Source organism: Hetaerina americana, unplaced genomic scaffold (assembly GCF_022747635.1).
Source record: "Hetaerina americana unplaced genomic scaffold, ioHetAmer1.1.p SCAF_12, whole genome shotgun sequence".
Classification (NCBI taxonomy): domain Eukaryota; kingdom Metazoa; phylum Arthropoda; class Insecta; order Odonata; family Calopterygidae; genus Hetaerina; species Hetaerina americana.
Genome location: NW_027286292.1, coordinates 16,818,629 through 16,833,641, shown reverse-complemented (window position 1 = coordinate 16,833,641; position 15,013 = coordinate 16,818,629). Strand labels below are relative to the sequence as shown.

General features: G+C 40.7%; 1 protein-coding gene across 1 annotated transcript in view; it reads left to right on the top strand.

The window, feature by feature from the left end:
* Nucleotides 1-3,572, top strand: part of LOC139685819 (pickpocket protein 28-like) — an 81,368-nt gene extending 77,796 nt beyond the window's left edge. Inside the window, exon 7 of the mRNA XM_071582937.1 lies at nt 3,460-3,572. Within this exon, the coding sequence (XP_071439038.1) occupies nt 3,460-3,572 (113 nt within the window). The remainder of the gene's footprint in view (nt 1-3,459) is intronic.
* The last annotated feature ends 11,441 nt before the right edge of the window (nt 3,573-15,013 follow it).

Sequence of the window (15,013 nt, the reverse complement as noted above, 5' to 3'; positions counted from 1 at the left end):
TATATGTATTAAATCCACTTAATTTGAGCGATTCATTTTTGAAGATTGCAACACCGTAGAGCTAAATGCAACTCATTTCAATCAAGAACAAAAAAAAATAAACTTTACACACAACTCAATGAAAATCCACTCAGACGAGGTTTGATTAAGCTTGGGATCACAAAATGTGTACATTAATGGGATTAAAGCCACGATAATGACGAATAAATAAAGTCATATATACAGATGTGAACTCCAGAAAAATTATTCCAAATTCGGTTACTTGAACTTTCCGAAGAGGTAATTAGTCGTTTGGTGGCTGCATATGTGTTTTAGGCACTTAATCGATTTTTATCATCCCGTGTTACTTGTCATCCATCTTTAGCACATCCAGGCTGCGCCACAACTCCGACCACGGAGGGTTCGCACCCGCGCCACTTACGTGAGCTCTGGAGAGGGCCACCCGCCAAGCGAACGGGAACGCCTCCGATTAGTTAAATAAGCCTCGAGAGCATACCCGCGAGAGTGTGATGCGAAACACTTGCGAGAGAGAAGCGCGTGCTCACTCAGTCTCAGTCCTTATACAAATTTGCTGACCGCGAGAACAGTGAAAAAAACCAACACAGTTATTACTTCGTTATAGCCCTGACATCGGTCAGAAATAACTTCGATTGAAAAAATTCGATCAGAAGAAGCCACGGGATTTACCGATTATTTTCCGACTGAAAATCTTAAATATAATGGAATTACTGGCATCGAAGCAGAAATTTGCCCAGAAATATTTGAAGTGCCTTTCTTCAAATTACTTATGTCAAATTGAATGGTAGAAATTGGTTAAATGTACATGAATAATAAATCTAAGAACTGCGGGGGAGACACACTGTAAATTTAACAAAGTCATCAGCTAATAAGTTTGGTTTTATAGAAGGAGAAAGGCTAAGCTAACGTTAGAATAGGAGGGACAAAACTAGAGCAGTTGGAAGAGTATACGTATCTGTATTACGAGGTGTTTTAGATCAAAACGATCAAAGTAGTTGGTTCATTAGGAGAAGAATTGAGTTTGGCAAAGAAGCTTTCAAAAAGAGGGAACTGATTACCGGGATTCCGGGGTTCCGTCAGTATGTTAATAAAAGGCTCGTTAATACTTTGATATGGAATGTAGTAGCAAAAGACGCGGAAACATGGTCATTGAAACAGGATGATAGGCGTGGATTGGTGGCTTTTGAAATGTGCTTGAGGGGAAGGATGAAGAAGGTGTAGTGGACAGAAAAGAAAACAAATGAGGAAGTACTATGAATGGTGGGGGAGGAGAGGGGATTGTTGGGAGAAATCCTAATGAGACAGGAAAAATGGATGCATAGCATATTGTTCTTCTAAGGGATGTTGAAGACTGTGGTATACGGGAGAATGTTAGGTAAGCGAGTAAGGGAAAGGATGGGATGTTGGATGGAATGAAGGGAGATAGGAAGTGTATGGAGTTGGAGAGGGGCTTTTTTAGGATAAGAGGTTGGTTGGTTCATGAGAAGAGACAAGAGTATTGTCGCTGTGCCATTTGGTAGTTACTGTCCACCCAAAACCTACCTTAGCCGGCAGATTACCAAAATTAATAATAATTTATTCACGAAAAATTCATAGAAGTCAAATTAAAGCCACTCACAAGCGTTGTGGATCCCTTTGGATAATATGTCCCACCAAAATATTGAAGAAAACAAAAATTATTGGTCCCTTTTCATGTTTCTAAGTTTTATACAACTTAGAAACACATAAAAAGGCACTCCAATTTTTTTTATTTTTGTATATATATTTTGGTGGAACTACCACCTTTTTTAAAAAAGAGAAAAAGGCCCCCTGTTTGCATTTAGCAATTAGCAACAATATTTTCATCTGTCTTTATATCTGTTAAGCGACAGCCCGAAGCGGCTTAGTCAAACGGTATCCACTGCCGCCTTGCTCTGGAAATGTCAATTTTTAGCTGCATAATATATTTTATATTATTATAATTACAAAACTTCTTGTACCATTTAAAAATTACTTTCTCGTTCCCCACAGCTTTGATAATTTCCTTTTTGAGAGGTTTTTAGCTTTTTAAGGAGACACCCAGGCATCTAACCAAGTACGCTCTCCATTGGCCGCTGAATTGAAAGCGTTACCATAGGTCACCGTTGAGACAGTCTTGTGAAATAACCGTTTCGGTATATTAAGGCATAACCCTCGAGAGTGCGTGTTCCACAAAGTTTACCAACGAACGACCAAACACAGCAAGTAGAACTCGGCAACCAAAGTGATAGCACTGGTCAGACATCGGTCCCCTGAGCGGAAGACCTCTGGGTAATCGCATCTCACCTGAAGATGGCGAAACTTTGGTCCACCGCTTTGGATTGAAGAAAATAAGACCCCAAGCGGGAGGATATAGAGTGAAACTCCAGCTATGTAGAACACATGGTTTAAATTAGCAGTGAATCTCTATTAGAAAAAGCCATAGGAATTTCCACCATTAATTATACAGGTCCGGGTTGCGATAAATGACCTAACTTTTCACTAAAATGAAATATTTCATTCTTATCCTCTCATCATTAACGTAGATTCTGCAACGCATATATATATATATATATATATATATATATATATATATATATATATATATATATATATATATATATATATATATGAGGGTCATCCGGAAAGTAGTACCCGTTCGTGCCGCATGAAGTGCTGACGACGCGAGTAGCCGCTGGACGAGGTCAGATAGCTTCAGTGGCTTGTCTGCCTTCTCTGAGCCAAGTTGCGTGACGCTAGCATTGCCTGTGTTGTTTCTGTGATTGTTTACAATGTTTAAAAAAATTGAGAACGCCGCCAGTTGTGAAGTGAGGGCAGTGATTAAATTCCTCAATGCAAGAAACGTTCGCCCATGTGATATTCATCGCCAATTAAAGGAGGTGTATGGAGACAATGTAATGGACGAGTCGTCTGTTCGGCGGTGGTGTCGCAACTTCAACATGGGGAGGGGGAACACACACGACGATGAGCGTTCGGGGAGACCGTCTGTCATTACAGACCAACTGGTGAGCTCAGTTGACGAATTCGTGAGGAACGATCGGCGCGTCACAATTGATGACATCTGTGAGCATTTTCCCAATGTTTCTCGAACAATTGTTCATGAAATTGTTAAACACCATCTGCATTATGCAAAAATTTGTGCAAGATGGGTCCCTCGCGTATCTCAATGAGCTGCCGGCGAAGGACTATGCAGCAGGAATACAGAAACTTGTCACACGTTATGACAAATGCCTTAATTTGCTTGGAGATTATGTTGAGAAGTAGTTTAAAGTATCCTCTTTCAAATAAAATTTTTTATGTTTGTTAATATTTACTTTTGTGTCTTTATTTCACGAACGGGTACTACTTTCCGGATGACCCTCGTATTATTACACATTTTTAACCGCGGACAGCCATAACCCTAAAAAACTCTGCTTATTCCAGCCAACATCGGTGGACTGCTCGGCCTCTGCCTCGGCTTCAGCTTCTTGAGTGCCGTGGAGATCGTTTATTTCGCAACGCTGAGAATGGGGCTCCTGGGGAAGAAGGCGACCTAGCGACGAAGATGGATTCGCCCCGAGGGGCAAGAGCACGGCGGCGGATGGCGATGGGGGGGTAGGGGGAGAGACGAGAAATTCCGCCGGAAGTAATGTCAATCCGGGAGATTCCGGGCAAAGGGGGCAGAGTCGATCGAAGAGATCGCACACCCCTCCTTCCTCTTCCTACCCCCCTTGTCCACCCCCTCACGCGCTTCTGATGGGGTGAGTGGTGTGGCACGCGAGAATCTGACTAGCGCTCAGCACAGCACACGGCAGCAGCGACGGAGCGGCTCCCAGCTGGCCACCTCCGCGCCCTCACGCACCGTTGCTGCCTCACATGCACGACGAATGTCATTGAAAGGGCGCATATGTAGGGCACCCTAGATATTTGGGCCTGGAACGATTCCAACCTGTTTTATATTTTGTTTCATTATTTTATATTTTTTCATTTATTTTTTTATCAATGCCACAAGGAGAGGGCAGCTATACGCTACACGTGAGACAAAGCCCAACAACTCTCCGAGCACCGCTGCATTTACAGCAGAGAGACATACATGAGATACGTAGGTTTGTCTCAAAGCTGAATGCTGAAAAGAGTGCCAAAAGCGTCACAGAAAATCCTCCGTTATCTTTTATCCATGCTGTATCAACGTCCTATCCATTTATTGTCGATGATATTATTGCTATTAACGTGTGTTACGATTGCTTTTAGAACACGCGCGCACACACATACGCTTACCTGCGTTTTCGGCTTTCGTATACGCGTGGGGATGGCCTGGGAAACAGGTGGGGGAAATGGGAAGAGTGAGGGAAACTATCTCTGCAATGAAAGAAAACTTCTTCGCAAAAGGGGAAAGGAGAGCATTTTTAGTAGAGAGTTTTGGCCGCAGGCGCCAGCTAGTGATTTAGAGGGCCGCGTGATTGCGTGGGAGGTTTTGGTGGTGCGGATGGCATCGGGTGAAAAGGTGGGGGGATACGGGGGAGGGTCCAGAGGGTTACGAGAGGAATAGAGGGGATGAGGAAAGTGCTTTGGAGAAGGGAGGGAAGGGGTAGAATGAAGGGAGGGAAATAATTAGTGGCGAAGAGGGTTAGAGGGGAGGGGGAGTGGATGGGAAGGCGGGGTTTAGGAGGGAGTAATGACTGGGAAGAGAGGGAGGCAAAAGTGGGATGGTGGATGGGAGGGAGACAAATTGAGAGGGGGCAAAATGGTGGACAAATTGAAAGAGGAAAAAGAATGGTATGGAAGGGAGGGATCGTTTCAATGACGGGCTTTTTGCGCTCATGGAATCGAAATTCAGAATGAAGAAGATATAATTACTGCCGCAATACGAATATCACTAAGCACCTGGGTTCAGTCAGGCACACCACAGATTTTGCTTGAAAAACATACCAAAAAACAAAAAATAAACCAACAGAGGCTCGAATAACTTCCTTGAAGTTATTCGAGCTTCCATGGTACCGTGGTCATGAGTTAATCACTAGTTACTCACCCTGTTAAGTTTCACAAAGTAGCATTACATTCTTCCTATAACCCGTTGCCATTTGCTTTTTCTTATTATACCATAAGTTTTGAATAATGCTGCGAATGTGAGCAATGTTTTGCAAAGTATAGCATTGATTAAATCACCAAACCACATTATTGAATAATTAAATAAATAAAAAGAGAAACTATCGAAGTTCTCAACCTGAAACTCATACATGTGCCTGAGCCATGAAATATAAGCAATTGAGGAAACCTTGCAATTTTTTTCACGGAATATCCCACTCATCCGAGATTCCAAAAATCCAAAATTAATATTCATACGAGGGTGGACTGCAAAGTTTCCGTCCTCGAAAATTTCAGAAAAAATATCCTGTATCTTTGTTAGGTCGGGAACATTTTAGACCACCCATGTAGATATGTAATCGCAATTTCTACCATTTCTGCTCCCCAAGATTTCCTAGTCATGGACGGACAAATAAAGCATTCCGTATAAATGTCAAAGAATTTCCGAATGTAAAAGTGGCGGAAAAAAGGAAAGATTCAAAGAGATGTGAGACGAATGAAAGTAGGCAAATTTATGGAGGCAGTGACCGGGAAGTAGCTGGAGAGAAGGAGGGGATAGGGAGGATGAGCGAGATTAAAAAACGTATGGTAGTAAATGCAAAATGGGGTAATTGATAGCGAGGCGAAGTCAGAGAAGATGAATTCGGGGCAATGTTTGGGGGAAAAGCTTGATACCACTCAATATATGGAGAGGTGTGGGGTGGCTGAGGTGATGTCACCGAGCCGTGTCTCCGGAGAGTTCTTGGCTTGAAGGTGACTCGCGGGAGGCTCTTTCTAGCTGGGGTTTTTCATTTTTAATCGGAATGAGGAAGAGGGAAGGGGTTGGTGGTAGCTATAAACAGATGGATTTCCACTGCACACACCCAGAACTCCCAACCATCGCTCCCCAACGCTATCCTCATTTCAGATGGCTTGGACTCCACTCGCCCGCCAGGATTTGGTTCGATTGTAGCGTTCAAAATGGACCAAGTTTCTCATATCTGTATGCTCGCCGAGATTCACAGCCAAGGCTCACTTTCGGCTCTTGTCCTCACAGGAATGCTGTCTCACTAGTTTGGGGGAGACTTACATTAATGTCACCAACTTCCTCCCGACAATCAGCAGCGGTAAGATGGTGACATGTCATTCGGAATGCAATCTTGGGTTCAGTGATAAATTGAACCTGGTTTAGTTCTAAGAAAATAATAGCAGCACTATCGGAGAGACTTTAATTTTCAGGCAATTAATTTGATGCCAAAGAGAAAAATAAAATATATCATTTTCAATTAATAAAGACCCACTTGAAGAGACTCGAAGAGGACCATCACGAAGATATTCCTTTCAAAACGGATGTCAATGTTTAATAACCAGGAAATTTAATTAGTTTAATATGTATTTTAATATCATATAATGTTGTGACGCTAAGTTTATATGGCTTTAAAACATGTCTCTGTTGTCAGCAAAAATCATAGCAAAGAGTGCATTGCTTCCTATGCTTGCAATTTTTTTTTCTTTTTCTCCACTTTGAGTGAATAAAATGTAAACAATGCAATAAATTTGATTTTGAATTCAACCATTACAAGAAGTACTTATGAAAGCATTTCTTTACATCTCTAAAAATTATTTGAAGTAAATCTATAAGAAAAAATCAACCAAACATTTTCAAGATTTAACATAATGTTGAAGTACCTTTTACGTGTACCATAAGCATGTAATCACTCGGTTTCAATGTCGAAAGCATCTTTTTTTCAATGTATTGGTCTTAAGTCTGCTGTTTGTATTAATACCACATTTAATCACAGCTCAAGATGATTTCCATCATGTGCCCTCAACCCGTTTTCTTCGGTCTCGTTTACCTGTTTCTTTTTCCATCTATTCATAGTTTACCTTTTACGGTTATGCTTTCAATCATACCTTAAATATGTTTAAACAATCTTCATGATTAAAAATATGTGACGGTCTACATCCGCATTTCCTCACGTCTTTTCTTATCCTACCCCAAGTTTCTAATTTCATCCAACCTGGCGATAAAAATCGTCGGCGCACGGTTTCTCTGTAGGTACAGACTCCTTTCCGCGACCCTCTTGGGAATCACTGCGGCCCTCATTTGTGTTTTGGTCGGGGATATGTGAACAATTGATCAATTAGATGATCAGTGTAGTTGCCTGCGAGCTGCAGAATGTTGAAAAGATTTAGATCTACGTGATGTCTATGTACACGATAAGCAACCTTAAACTATGCCATTATCTATGCAACACATTTAGTCGCTTGCCGCCAACTCTATCATAAATGCATGATTTAACCTTCTCAGGACTTGACGGAATAATGACGCTTGAACTCCACCCTCATTTTATAAAAAATATTTTAAGACCATCAATGTGGTGGTTTATCGTAAACTTAGGTTGAAAAATTTTTCAAAACTTTGGATGGCGAAAATGAAATATTCATAACATTTTCCCTAAATGATACTACGACTCTTTGATTGGTAATACAAAAGAGATTTTCCACTCTTAATTTTACTTTTCTAGTCTTTTTTAACTACTTCCCGCTCCGCCTTTTGATGAATGTATGTTGTTTAGAAGGTTCTATGTTTTATAACTGCACGGTACAGCAGTGTTGGTGTATTTATACGGATTTATCCAATGTTTCGACCAAACCAAGGACCAAAAAAATTCAACAGCCTCATATGTGAGAATAATGTGACATAATGTACGAAGATAAAAAGGTAAGAGAATGTTAATTTCATAAAAAATAATACTGTAGAAATAGTTTTTGAGCAAATGTTCTAACTTCCTTATCATATGATTGTTCCTAAAATACATTAGATTGACATTGAAAATCGAAATCAATTATGAACTAAATTGGTTTTCAGAATGATCTTATCACATTACACGTGCGTAGTTGTAAAGGATATAAGTAAATAACCGATAGTGTTAAGGCATTATAAGTGACTCAAAGTTGGTAAGAAGAAGGGCACAATGCCACAGGTGTTCACAGACTCAACGGTACAGACGGTATTGAATCAGTATTGAAAATGAAGTGTTTAAAAAATTATCTTAGTTATAAATTTACTATTATTTGATGACCTTACTCTACACTTAATGCTATTATCTGATACCTCCGGTAAGAATAAGACTTTCCCATTGATGAATGGGGAAGCCTTATTCTTTACCATCCGAGTGTACTATACATTCACTCTCCCTCTCAAGGGATACATTTTATTTCACTCACTCTATGACTGTATTGTCTGCGAAGGAAGAAAAATGGTAGAAATTATTACTAATTGAAATCACCTATGAACCACTAAGATAGGGATCATTAACTCATCATATCATAATATTCAATACATAGGGATTCCTTCTATATTAGCGACAACTCAAAACACTTTAAAAGTGAAGCTCCATTCAACATTATGAAAGTTAACCCTTGCTTTAATTATTACTGAAACTTAAAAAAATAAAATTTGCGGGGCCGGAGATCTAACAATACTAATGACGTGATTTGAAAGGTGGAACAATATTTTTCGACGCCAGCTGCTGAGTTCTACAATGATCCAAAAAATGCTGGGAGAAATAAGTAACTCTGGATGGTGGTCATTTAGATATGTGTCAAGAATAAAAAGTAAAAATTAAAGTTCAATCTTGATTATTTGTAGTTGAAAGTTTACGATACCCCTTTGTCATCAGTTCAAACTTTGGATTCTTCAGTGATGTTCTCACTGTGAAAGACATATTTATTAGCTAATGAGTAGACATTTTGTATTTTCAAATTTTAATACTTTTCTATGCGAAGTATCCTCAAATCTGAAATTTAAAATCGGTCTTAAAGTGGTAACGACGCAGGAGATATCATACATCATTTTCCCAAAGTTAAACATATTCCACGTGAGCATCACAAGTTCTACAGAGAATAAAAAAGAGGGAGCAATAGTCATAAGGTAATTAAACGCATTCTGGATATTAATGATTTCCCCTGGTAACATATTGTCAAAGTTGATTGACTGAAAAACGTTATGACGGGCAGCAGAACAAATTAGGAGGCACAGAACTCTAAAAAAGCATGCCATCTGGATATTTCACCATTTATAATAGCTATATATTGTCATTAAAGAATTATGTTGATTGAAAATGTTTATTGTAATTATTAGTGGCCGATTTTCCCTATATATTTCTAATTTAAACATAAAATACTGCCTTCTAGCGAATGTTAACAGAAAATTCATAAATATTTTGTGATAATCGCCAATTAAAATAAATTTCCTATCTTGCGTGAAAAATATGACAAAGGGAATTTTATGCAAACAAAACCGGCGATTTAAGTCTTTTGCTGGCCACAAATAATCTGGACCGCACCCTCGAAGAGTAAAAATCCTATGACCAGTAGACGCGCGGAGAGGTACATAGGAGTGGAACGAGAGACCAAAGTCTAAGTAATGCTAAAGAAAAAAATTACGGGGGGGAAGAGGATGGTGAAAGGGAGCTGGAGGGGGAAAGTGATACACGGGTAGAGAGAAAGAGAAAACGGAGAGAAAAGTGAACTCATAAGAGAAAGGGCTCACGAGGGCAGGTAAACACTCTGGGGGCGACGTAAGCAGCCGTCATACACCGATAGAGGGAGAGAGTGGAAGTGGCGGAGGGGGTATGAGAGTGGAACGCAGGGGTGCAGGGGATAGATCCAAGGAGTGGGAAGGGATGAACGAGAGGGGTTGGGTGGACGGAGCGTGGGAAGGGACGGAGGGAGGGGCGGCCGGTGGGGAGGGAGAGGGACAAGTAGGACCCGCTGTCAGAGGGTGAGTAGGGGGGTTACGAGAGGAAGGAGGAGAAGGGTTCGGAGTTTCAACCGGATCAGAAAAAAAATCACCTTTAAAGATAGTGGAGTCCCTAATGAGTTATGTGACTGCGTACACGAAGGATGAGAGACCTCGTAGAAGAAATGGGGGTGGCGGCGAGCGCGGTGGAGGGGGCGTGGCGGAGTGGCGGGGTCGATGACGGGCGGGCGAGATATGAGCGGGCGATTTTTCCAGCGTTTTAGGCACAGGGAAAGACGGCAATGTAGCCGCCGGGGGGGGGCGTGGTGGGGCGGAGAGGGGGGCGTGGTGGGGGCGCCTGGGGGCACATGGGGGGGAGGGGGCACAGGGGGGGTGGAGGGGGCACAGGGGGGTGGCGCGCTGTCGGGGGAGGGTCTTGAAAATGAAGTCGGCGAAGCGGCTCTGTTCCCGCGCCACTTTCTAGCACATCCTCTATTTCACCATTCCTCCCCACCTCGGGAGAGGAAGTGGCAATACCAGCGGGACGGGTATCACATGACCGGAAATCTGGCATCATTTATCCCTCTCAACGTCCCTCCCCCCACGGCCATCCCCTCCCTCTCCCGCCACCCGCTCTACCCGCCCCCTCTCTTGGCCACCCCCTCTCGCCACGCCGCCCCCTCTTCGTCCCACCCCCTGCCCCCACTTAAAGCCTCCCTCCTGACTTTTCTTTGCCCCGCGATAAAGGGGAGAGCGAATCTCGGAGCAGCTGTCTCCGGCCCCGCTTCTCCCGCACCGCTCCTCGCCCCCCCCTTCCACCCGCCCCCACATTATTTTATGTGCTTTTGAATCACATCTCTCTCTTGCCACCCATCCACCCCCGAATTCCATTCTCCCTCGAGCACGCACGGTACATGAGCACGCGGCCACGTTTTCACAAGCATATCTCTCATAATACAATAAGACGCGCGCTGCAAGTGACCTAAATGAATGACTGAGGGTGTCTGAAAAGGGTATGTTGCTCGTTCGCTCGCTGAGCGGCGCTCGTCAATGCACGGCGTGGGGGTGGTGGCGTACGTCCGTGTGACGGTAACCATCGTTGCCATCACCCCACCTGCCCTCCTGAAACACCATTTGCTTAATTCGAACTCGTCGACAAAGCGCTTTGATACATGCACGTGTTTAATTCTAAAATCACAAAGAGTTTCAGATATCCTACAGCCGGTGTGCGAAATTTTTTCAGGATTATTTTTGGATCAATCATTTAAAAAATCGTATAATCATTATTATAAATAACTGCTCTTTATAAATGGGCCGTCATGTCGAGAACAATTATAACCAAGTAACATTTGTTTTACAATACTTTACTCCTAATAAGTCACCGAGGTTTTACAGACAAAAATTAGGGGCACCTTCCAAGTTTTTTACGTCCAAGGTACGTCTGTACTTCCAGGTAAGTTCACCACGAATACTTAAATATTTGAACATTCAAATAGCCATGTTCTTACTTAAGCATTATTAATTTCATTACTATAGAAAAAAGATAAAATAGGTGAGATAACCAAGTAGCAATAATAAGTGCCTCCTTGAATTTCACCTTAGACTTTTAAATTATTCATTTGACACCATAATCGTAATGAAAACCCTAAATTATCAATCATAGCAGCCTTAATAATTTGAATACAGAAGTTATAATCCGCGACTGTTGAAGAGATTAAGCATGTGAAAAATGAGTTTTAAAATATTTTACAAATGGAAACATTTTTTAAATTAAATGCAACGTAATTAAATAAATCATTTGCCAAATTGGTGTATACATAATAATCTAAACGCGAAATACATAATATGCAATTTCTATATTTTGTAGGAAGGGAAAATATAAAAACTGTTGGTTATTTAGGTAATCTGACAGAAAATTTGTCCTGGTAGATTTTCCTTTTATTAAAAATATTTTTGCTGACTGACAAATTTATTATTTAAACATTAAAGACTTTATTATCAACCATTTTTTAGTATCAACCGCTACTAAATCTAATTTCTCAGGTAAGGAGAGAGGAGAGACAATGTGATACTCTGAAAATATCTTTTAAGAAGCAAATTGTATTCTCTCTTTAGGAGTAGGAATAAAATCAACCCGAGCACTATCATTTCAGTGGTTATCGAAGCAGCCCCTGAATAAAGTGGCAATCGATCACTTAATTCACCATGCTTGCTAGATCTGAAACACTACTCCACCTATGTTTTATAGAAAATCCCTGAATTTTATACATAAATCTTACCCTCTTATATTTCATCCCGTAATGGCATTCATTGAGTTATCGTTCCTCGGTATGTGCCCAAATAATTTACCAAAATTAAGTGTCCTCTGTAGGCTTCCATCTAGTTGTCCTTCACGCTGCTCTCTTTAAAGAGCTTGTTAGTACATTAATCTATTTTATTATCATCACTCCCACCCTACCACAAACCCTAGTGGTGGTTTGCAGAGTACCATGTAGAAGTAGAAAAAGCGTTCTTCTGCAACGACCGATTTTCATCCCTTCTACAGTTACAGGATAGGACCTGTACATATATCTTCTGCTTCTCCAACCGCCCTCGTCTCATAACCGTAAAAAGTAAGCTCCATGTTTATGTTTTGATTAATTGCTTCCTTATGTTTATGATGTTACAACATGTGCCTAATGGTATTTTCTGCTATATAAAACATTCTTTGCCATCTCCAATTCGTTTTACTGTGACTGTAGACCATTATGTTGCGTAGTTTATTGTTTGTCTTGAGATTCTATCTTATTTCTTTCTCCCTACTTACTAGATTACTTCTCAGATCTTCTATATACATAAGTTTGTCATACGTATGGGGATATAAACCCTCGTGTTACACTTCAAAACCTCTTCACCATATTTAATTTTCATTGCGTCCTCTAAACATTTATCCCAAACCTCGCGCATACTGTCTTCTTCTTCAACAGAGACAATATCCTCACACGTTATATGATACAAACCTTTGGACCATTTGGTCTCAATTTCGCCCAAATAAAGACCTCTATCTATCTATACAAACCTTAAATTTCAATTTAAATGTTGTGAAAATGTATTCCAATGCTCTTTTCACATAAAATAATATTTAAACTTAATGTTGATGTACACGTGCAATCTTGTCATCTTTTAAAATCAATCGCTTAAATCATTCACAATTTATTAATGTGCAAATGACGCTCATACATTTCTTATGTATGTATTTAACTCTAACGGATATATCGGAAGAATGAGTTTGGCACCAAAGAATGCTTTAAAATAAATATTTACTATTAATTTCAATTCCACATCATAATTACACATACTTATACTTCAACTAAAAGAGAATTTATATCTCTGAGTCTACATATGCATTTATATTATTGCAAACAAGTAACGTCCGTTTTTTTAAATCTTGGAGGAGCAATTAGTATTTTGAGAAGAGAAAATAATAATGTTCACACTTAAATTGAACAATAATTTTCCAACTTAAATGTTATGCCCTTGGAATAAATATTAAAAACAAATATAGAACTATAGGAACAAAGGTAATAACGTGCAAAAACATTAAATACTTTGTGAATAATAGACAAAAAAGACCGTTGCCCTGGTGCCCCCCGTCATTTACACTTTCGATGACTTGCGGGCTATTTCTGTAGAAAACATTACATGAAATTTCCATAGAGATTGAAAAAGCCAATTTAAAGGCTGGAAATATTTCCGTTGCCGCAGGAATACGAAGGTACAATATTAAAATTCTCAAAAATCGATACAAATCTCAAGATTAAACCACGCTGCTTCGTGTTCTAATTAATCAATTTTATTGTTCAAATAGCATATCTGGTCCGAATTTTTGCGCTCATACATAACAATGGAGAGCCACTATATGAACAAAATCATTTCAAAAAGGAAAGGAAAAATCCCGTCTTTGAAACGAGCGAACAAGCATTTCACCGCTGATAACTGCATTAACTGAGTCTGTCGACCGGCGTCAAAATCGGCTGAAGTGTCCCCTCGAAGGAGATAAAAAACGAATTGATGTCTAGCGGACAACTCAGTAGGCCATCATGTACTTTTTAACAAAGATTAAGGGGTGAAGACGATCCACTGGAAAGAAAAAAGTCCCATGAGTATGGAGAGAGATGTGAAACACGGATCGTGAGGCAAAAAGTCGAAGAGCTTCTGGAGTGAATTCTCGATAGCACAAGAGGGTGAGGGAAACGAGTGAAGAGATTACAGGAGGAGGAAAGAACAGGCGAGGGGGTGAGAGAGGCCGGGATTAATGGCAGGGAGCGGATGGGAACAGGTGGAGGAAGGCAATTAGGAGATAATTTAAGGAGTGGGAGAAGGGAGCGGATGGATAGAGAGTCATGGAGGTGGATGGGGAGAAGGGTTGAGGTGGAGAAGGAGGGAGGGAGGCGGGAGAATAGACGGGGATGGCGAGAGGCTTTTGAATGGAGACGCGAGTCAAGAATGGGGATGGCTAAGGAAGGAGGAGGGCGGAGAAGGGATGGGTGATTTGGGGCGTGGACGGTGACGTAATGAAAAGAGCATGTGAATGGAGCAGGGGGGGTGGGTCGATCCCTATTATTTCAGGTCTCGCACACATAAGTGAAATTGTACTCTAAATGAACTGAACGCATCCATTTTACAAATTTTGGAAGAGTTCAGTATTGCCTCAAACCCAACGGGAGCTAGGGTCCGGCAAAACGAGGCAAAATGTGCATAGAGTGAGTTATATAAACCTCTAATTCCCTCGAAAAACACCATTCTTTTGCAGGATAAACTTGATTGATTTGAACCAGTAAAATCTTACATTAATTTCTCCTAAAATCACGGGATAGTAATGGTGTGATTACCATTTTTAATGTTGCTCAATTTTTGTTTAAATATTTATTAAGCTTACTTCACAACACAATATTTACTCATAGGGCTAATTCATCAAGAAATCACATATTTTACTCTTTTTTACCAGCCAATTTTTTCCTCGAGGACTGAATATTGGTGGAGCTGTAGGCGACCAACTCCTAGGAATAAAGAGAATTTTCATGTCTGTTTTTTGTCGTCTCTGAAAGGGAATTCTGTCATTATAATAGCTTCCATTTATGACTCATGTCTCTGAAACTATTGGCCAAAGCCCCCTAAACACCGCAGTTAACCCTTAAGGGCTTTTGG